We start from the raw sequence: 7,892 nt of genomic DNA, 5'->3' as shown, positions 1-7,892 counted from the left end.
CTTCACTGGCATCGGTGGCTTCAACGCGGACCTTATTACCGGTGATATAAGGACTAATAGAACCCGCTAACCAATTACCACTGCCATCACTTAACCATTCGACACCAAAGCCATATTTTATGCCTAGACCACCTTGATCCATTGGCGTCTTATCTTCAATCCGCACATAGGTCGCTCCAGGGGTACCAACATAATCCGTGAAATCTGCTTCGGCGTTTACAATAGCGCCATTGACGTCCAATTCACCGTAGCTAATATTAAAATTAATAAACAACTTACCGAGGTTGATGGCATCCTGCATATAGCCGCCACCACGAATATCTTGACCGCCTTGACCACCAAGGTCGATGATATCGTTGCCGGCACCTAAATGAACGTCATCTTTCACGTAAGTAGCAATGGATTGGCCAGCTTCATAAGCAGTGACTTGTGTCTGCAAGCTAGTCAAATCAGGATATTGAAGAAGTAGATCTTGCATAAGACCACCAATGGTGGCATATAAAGGATGGTCGGCAGCAAAGGTTGCTTCCCCATCAGTGCCCAAAATCACATCGTGGGTACGCTCATTATCGTAGTAGCGTACACGCACACACCAATCATCCATATTATTTGGGTCATAGCGTAATTCGACGTTATCTGGGTGGGTATCTACTAAAATATCTGTATCTACCGTAGCGGTGGTAATTGGAGTGTTATTGTTCAATAAGCTTAAATCACTGCCTATCTCCATAGGATCAGATGTGGAACTATCTGCATAATTGATCATGTAGCCGGTGCCTGAAAGCAAATCAATAGCACCAAAATGGCTGCCATCTTTAAAACCAATGGCTTCAACATCATGCAGCACATCGATGCCGGTACCGTATAATTCGTCTGGTATCAAGTGCTCAACCTGAACATAATAACCATCGTTATAATCAAACAAGCACCTGTATCAGGAGAAATATTATCAGTCTGAGAATACCACTGACTAACACTATCAGTGGCCAAATAGGTGGTTAAATCAATCGTTGCATTCCCTTCCACTGCGTATAACTCGGTACCATCATAAATAGTTACTTGCTGTTGGAAGTCAGCCAAACTGATAGCCTCACCATCATCCAACAACTTGTTGTTGTTGGCATCATGGAAATAAGAGATTCTATAGTCGCCAGCGCTCTTATTGTTGTAACGAACATAATCGATACCAAGACCAGTCTCGATATAATCATCACCGTTATCAATATCCCATTTGGCAGGAAATTCATTGAATACTACAACGCCACCTGTGTTCACACTCAGGTAGTCATCACCACCTCTCAAGGATACGGCAACACCTGTGGCCTCAACTGGCGCAACGCCATAGCTGTCTAGCAAAGTTTGATCAATAACATCATCAAACAAACTATCTTCCACCCACAGCAAATCCATTCCTTCATATGTAAACCACTCTAAACTTGGCGTGATTGCTAGTGGTAACTTGATGTTATCTTGAGTTCCGGGAGCTTTAACTGAAATTTGTTCAAAATCGTATAGGCGATTTGTACCGTAACCGGCGACACCTGCCTGACTTGGAACGTGAGTAATTTCAACATAATCCGCTCCACTTTCATCAGTCCCTTGAGTAAGCATTAAATCTTCTAGTGGTACTTCAATGCGGAATAAATCATCGGCATTAGACGAGATAGACCAGTCATCGTTATTTGCTAAACCATAAATAACATCATCACCAAATGATGCGTCAACCGTACGATACGGCAAATAGGTCAGATCAAAGTTAACGACATCGTTAGTCGGTACCGTGAAGGCATAGTCATTGACGTTGTGCGGAGAGAGTAGCTCAGCAATACTGATCTCTTCATCCATGTTCGCCGTGCCAATCGATATTCCAGGAATACTATCTAGGGCATCGTCATTGATATTCACCCCTGGATAAATACTGTCATAAAAAAGATCCATTTCTGGAACCAGGGCAACTTCGCTACCCCAATCTTTAAATTTCACATATTCTATATCGACTAGAATATCTCGACCTTCGTTAGATGAGCTAGTATCCAACGAAGTTACTACGTGAGCTTGTTGGTAGCTAGAATCAATTTGAGTTGACGCTTCAGCGATAACCTGGTTATTTACAAGCTTCACCCAAGTGGTACTAATTTCATAATAATCACGGTTATTGTCATAACGTGCTTCATCCCCATAACCGACGTTACCACCACCAATAATTAAATCATCGCCTGCGCCACCGCTAAATTGATCATCGGCATCGGTACCGATCAGCACATCATCACCTTCAACGCCATGCAAGCTGCATGAACCTTGGTCGATAAACTGAATCAAGCTCATATCTGATTCAAAATCAAATAATGTAAAGGCACCGTCCAATTCCACATCGGAAGTCGACGCCATCAATTTGCCATAGATTTGACCAGAAACTTCCGAACTTGACAGGTCTAAAGAACCCGCCTCAACAGCAGTAATAAAACTATCGAAGGTAGTGCTAGTGCCAACCACATGCACTATGTCTGCGTACTGGCCTGCATCTTCTACATAGAGATCAAAACTGTAGCTTGTATCAATAGGCATGTCCGCCATGAAAGACAGCTCTTGGGGCACTTCTCCTGCTGAAACCGGGCCAAATAGCAGAAAGTTATACATACCTGCTATTTCTGCCAGGTCCTCAGTTGACAAGGTAACAGTAATAGCCCCCCATCCTTCTGGTTGGGTATTAAATCTTGGACCATCTGCCTGCATAATGTCATCGGTGATAGAACCCTCGGCTCTATATACCAAATCACCTTCCACAATCTGGTTATCATCGCCACCCATATCATGCCAATAATCCCAGTATTCGTATCTAGCCGATTCTAAGCCCACCATCATATTGGACTGATTAGCAAAACTAAGGGAATGCATACCAATTAACAGGTCAGTACCATCACCACCCATTTCATCACTTAAGAAATCGGTAACTTTAACTGCCGCTTGTCGATTAGCCGCATAGCTTTCAAACCAAACAATTTCACCGGCAGCATCCACTACTAGGGCACCATCGACGACTTCCACAAAGCCATGCTCCACGGCATAGCGATCCATTGGACCCGAATACTGGGCCTGGTTTTCATTCCACCAATTAATGGGCGCATGGGGGGTTTTGTCCCAAAACACATCATCACCAGCACCACCAGTGAAACGCGTATTATCAACAAATCCAATAACGAAGTCATCGCCAGCGCCAGCTTCCACGCGACCAGAACCGACATCAACACCAGACTCATTTTGAGCACCCAGGCTAAGATCCAACACATCATCAAAGGGTGACAAACGAATACCGGCCTGTTGTATAATCTCGCCGTCAACGTCTTTTGTTTGGTCCCAAATATCTATGCCCAAGTTCATCCAATCATTGGGCACATTGATCTCATCAATATTGACCAATAGATCAATACCTGAACCGCCTTGATCGTCACTCACTAGATCTCGTACCACAAAGATGCTATCTGTAGTTCCACCGATATCTACGCTACGACCATCACCGGTAGTAATAACACCTGTCGCCAGTTGTGAGAGGTCATATATGAGTTCAGAGCTAGTATCGCCATCTACACTATAAACCTTCTCGCCGGCAGCCAGCTTCTGTACATCATAGCGCTCTAACTGGTTTTGATAGGAAACGTTATCCCATCCTGACTCATCATCGCCTGATCGATAGCCAACGTAGATGTCATTGCCTTGACCATCAAAGAAGTTGTCACTAGATTCCCCACCAACGGCTATATCGTCACCACCTCCAAGTTCAAAATCAACCAAGACCCTCATAGTCGACAAATCTGGAGCAGATTCTGGTAGTAGATCCTGCGCTACAACACTACTTTGAATTGAATCGGCAAACTCAGTTCCTTGAACCCTAAAGCTACCGACATCATCACCAGTATTTTGATTACCCCAGAAGCCATTTGTGAAAACCTGCAAATCAATACTGGTATCACTAAACTCAACCCGATCAATATTAGTTATTAACTTTTGCCCCCAGCCATCGATAACATTGGTATCGCTAAGCAGATAATAACTTTGGGAGGCATTGTAAACATAACTCTGCTCGGCAAAATGTTCTGTCATAAAGGCGTTTACATCAGCCTCACCAAACTCTCGATATTCAAAGTACCTGAGTCTACATCCAGCCTAACTTGATCTTGACGCTGCCACGAATCTCCACTGGTACCGCTAGCGCCACCATCAATGAAGTCGATACCTTTGCCTGGGCGTATTTCATCACCGCCACCACCGGATAGGATAAAATCATTGCCTTCTTTGGCATCAATCCAATTGCGCACATTGTGAGTTGTTGTGTCAGCTGTTTCTGTGACAATGACATCGTCGAATGCCGTGCCCTGCACATGAATTTCACGAATATAATTTACGTTATTCGGATCGCTCCAAGTATTTCATAGCTAGAAAGACCAAGATTCAGGCTACTACCATCAAAATAAACTTCTTCAACGCCCCAACAACAAATCGACACCATTGCCGCCGAACTGATCGGGCATCAAATCGCGTACTACAAAACCGCTGGTATAAGCGCCCACCTGTTGAACCGTGCCGTCGGCTTTAGTGATGTTGCCGTTGGCAAGGTCCGCAAGGTCAAACAGTACACTGCCATCAGAATCTACTACCGTATCACCGGCATTTATCTCTTCAATAACATAGCGGGACTGTTTGCCTTGATAGCTGACATTATCACGCCCAAACCACTGGTGGTTTTCTAATATGAGGTTTCCAGCTGCAGCAATGATATCGTTGCCAGCACCAGCATTTACGTTTAGAACCGGTATCATCACCTAGGTAAACGTCGTCACCTTCGCCATCATGATATTTTGTACGATACACCTCTTTTGCATTTCCTGACGCTTGGTGATCTGCAACCGTAGCCGCAACATCAATTACATCATCAAATCGCGTACCTTCAATACCGATTTCTTCAGCATCTAGTTCGCCGGCAACGTTGTGCCCCCACACATTATAGGACGTGTTGAGCCACACAGCTTCATCATCGAAGCCTAGGCGGTCGACATTCGTCACCAAAGTAGATCCAGTGTTTTGCACTGGACTTAAATCGGTTATCAAAAAGTAGGAATTATTAGCATCATAAGTGAGGCCTTTACCAGCAAAGTTGGTGGTAAAATAAGTGTTTACTTCTGTTTCATCAACAACCTTTAAATCATAGCGTGACAGGTTGCCAGAGAAGCGTACTACATCAGCATCTTGCCATCTGTCACCCGCAGTCCCTGAATCGCCACCATCTACAAAGTCATTACCGGCCATTTTAGATATACGGTCACCACCGGCACCAGCATCAATGTGGTCATTGCCAGCACCAGAATTTATCTCATCATAGCCAGTTCCGGAGGTAATCACGTCAGTAAACAAGGTACCTTCTATGTACTGACCAGCTGGTTGGCTGTCCCCGCGCCAATCAATGTCTTTTTGTTCCAGCTCAACATTCACACCTTCATCGCTAAAGCTTAAGAACTGTATGTTTTTAAGTACATCAATTCCTTCAGCTCCTGTAGTGTCATGAACAATAATGAACTCACCACTTTCCACAGCCACACGACCAAGCCCAAGAGAGGTGAGTAAATCAGCAAATGTCGCAGGGGTGTCCGTGGAATCGGGTTGAGCTTCTGCCCACCAATCAGTGATAGTTGTACCATTGACAAAAGTCGTTTCGGAGCCGTCAGTGACGGAGATTTTGAGTAGTGAAAAGTCTTCATAACGGCCGCTGTAACGCGCTTCGTTGTTATTACGCCAAGTGTGTTCGTCAGAATTACCACCCAAGCCACCGTCAAGATAATCATTGCCTGCTTCGCCAACCAAACGGTCACCGGCACGATAGTCATTTGGGTCAAAAACATCCAACCATAGAGCACCGGCAAGCTCGCCAGCACCAACATCAACTGGTTGATCAATCCACAAAGTTACTTCATAACCAGCTTCTCGCAATGTAGAAACTTGGGCTACAAAGCCCGCCAAATCTGTTAAAGCCGCTAAATTAATCTGAGCTAAGCTGGCATCACCGTTAGATGAGCCAGCGGTAACCATAGCATTTACTACCGAGCTATCCACCGTATCAGCAGTTTTAATCGTTACACCGTCGGCATTGGCCAAGGGAGCAGACATAACTTGCCCTAAGCTGACAGTAAGCTGTGTTGCAACACCTCCTGTTGGCATAGTGATGGTATCGTGATTACCACCAGCAACAATAATGCTAGCTTGCGCTACGGTACTAGTATCGCCACGAATGACGTCGTTACCATCACCACCATCTATACGGCTACCATAATCACTACCTTGCAGGTCATCATCGAGGATTCCGCCTTCAATTTTGTCTGCTCTGCGTGGACCACTGTCATCTTCCCACATCCACATATTAGTGCGTGCATCAAGAAAAACCTCTATGTAGTCTTTATCTTGGCCAAAGGTAATACGTTCAATATTGGTTAGGGTATCAGAGGAAACAACGGCGCCATCATTGGCCAAGTCCAAACGTTCGACAGTGACGCTACCATCACCATTATCAACAATGTTAAAGGCTTTAACATTTTCACCAGTAGAACGATTAAAGACGTATAGCGGATCATCATAATGGACCGTATCCATATCGTTCCACCAGTAGCCAGTATTACCGTTGCCACCACCATCAATAGTGTCATCACCGGCGGAGCCTTTAATGTAGTCACCGTCAGCAGTACCAGTAATCGTGTCGTCTTGTTCAGTTGCTTGGTCAATATAATTTGTCATGGTCGCCTCCCCCCATTTTGGGGATAAATCTATATATTTTTATACTATATAAATTTATTGCCAATAACAACGAAAACCGAAGATGGGAATTTGAGAAAACGACCTAATTATATATTTTCACATATCAAAAAATATATCGATTGGGATCCAAACACTTACACTATGGGCAAATACTATACTAAATGATAATTACTTGAATCACAGAATAGACAAATTGGCGCTATTGTCCACATCACCAAGCAATATAGCAGTAAAGTCAAGAAACTGATCAACGTCAACATTAGTCAGATTTGTGCCAGAAGAATAATTAACATTGTTGGCCGTTAAACCAGACACATCTAGATCTGAATTAACAAACACCCATTCAGGAGGATTATTAACTGTTAAGCCTATTGCGGTCTTAAGAATATCCAAGGCATCGTATACAGACACATCACCGCTTTTATCAATATCAGCTGCAATTAGCTGTTCAGCTGAGGTCGTGCCAGATGAAGGATTTAAACCAATAGCCATTTTTAAGGTATCTAGAGCATCATAAACTGTTACTGCACCACTAACAGCGGTATAGGCCTGATAGATTTCAACACCAATGTCATGCCCCGCTGCTATGGAAAAACCATAGCCTCCCTGCTCAGCAGCCGCAGAACCTAAGACGTCCCCTGCTACAGCACTATTAGTTAAACGCACTTCTGCAGCATCAAAAGGATTGCCAGAACGGTCTTGAATAGAGCCAGTGACGCTCACCTTGGGTGTAAGGTTCTCTACAATATTGGTCACCATGGCTGGTACCACATAACCGGCCAAATTACTGGCGTAGGTTTGGTATACAAAGGCATCGATATTATCGGATGCTACCAAGTAATTTAGCGACGCATCGTCGCCCACAACACCATTGCTATTAGCAGAAATTACCGACAGAGTATTGTTTTGGTGATCCAGCAGTAACAACTGGCCACTAATATCCGTACCATCCAAACTTGCACCATCGACACTAACAACTAAACTACTATCAGATACTGCTTCAATTAGGCTAATTGAAAAATCACCTGTCACATCAAGAGCATCAAGAGCTGTTGATACGCGCGTATTCACCCCGTTGGTGTAACAAAAAACAT

At 44.1% G+C, this 7,892-nt stretch overlaps 1 protein-coding gene across 1 annotated transcript; it reads right to left on the bottom strand.

Moving 5' to 3' along the window:
• Window positions 1–4,106: 4,106 nt before the first annotated feature.
• On the bottom strand, window positions 4,107–6,777 carry LOC135830565 (iron-regulated protein FrpA-like). Its single transcript, XM_065342805.1, has 3 exons — window positions 4,941–6,777; window positions 4,566–4,759; window positions 4,107–4,370 (listed from the first exon to the last, which is right to left on the bottom strand). Exons 1-3 carry the CDS (start codon window positions 6,775–6,777, stop codon window positions 4,107–4,109), a joined length of 2,295 nt encoding a protein of 764 aa, XP_065198877.1.
• Between the last annotated feature and the right edge of the window lie 1,115 nt (window positions 6,778–7,892).

Source organism: Sycon ciliatum, unplaced genomic scaffold, assembly GCF_964019385.1.
Source record: "Sycon ciliatum unplaced genomic scaffold, ocSycCili1.1 SCAFFOLD_1405, whole genome shotgun sequence".
Classification (NCBI taxonomy): domain Eukaryota; kingdom Metazoa; phylum Porifera; class Calcarea; order Leucosolenida; family Sycettidae; genus Sycon; species Sycon ciliatum.
This window is presented reverse-complemented; position numbering and strand designations above follow the sequence as displayed.

What these genes read in the sequence shown, in the direction of transcription:
- LOC135830565 (XM_065342805.1), bottom strand. Translation starts at nt 6,777, where the DNA reads ATGACAAATTATATTGACCAAGCAACTGAACAAGACGACACGATTACT. An exon ending in TGAAGAAATCGGTATTGAAG is followed by an intron (nt 4,760 to 4,940) that starts GTACGCGATTTG and finishes TCATTGCTGCAG; the next exon opens with CTGGAAACCTCATATTAGAA. An exon ending in CCGACGGCACGGTTCAACAG is followed by an intron (nt 4,371 to 4,565) that starts GTGGGCGCTTAT and finishes ATTCATGTGCAG; the next exon opens with GGCACGGCATTCGACGATGT.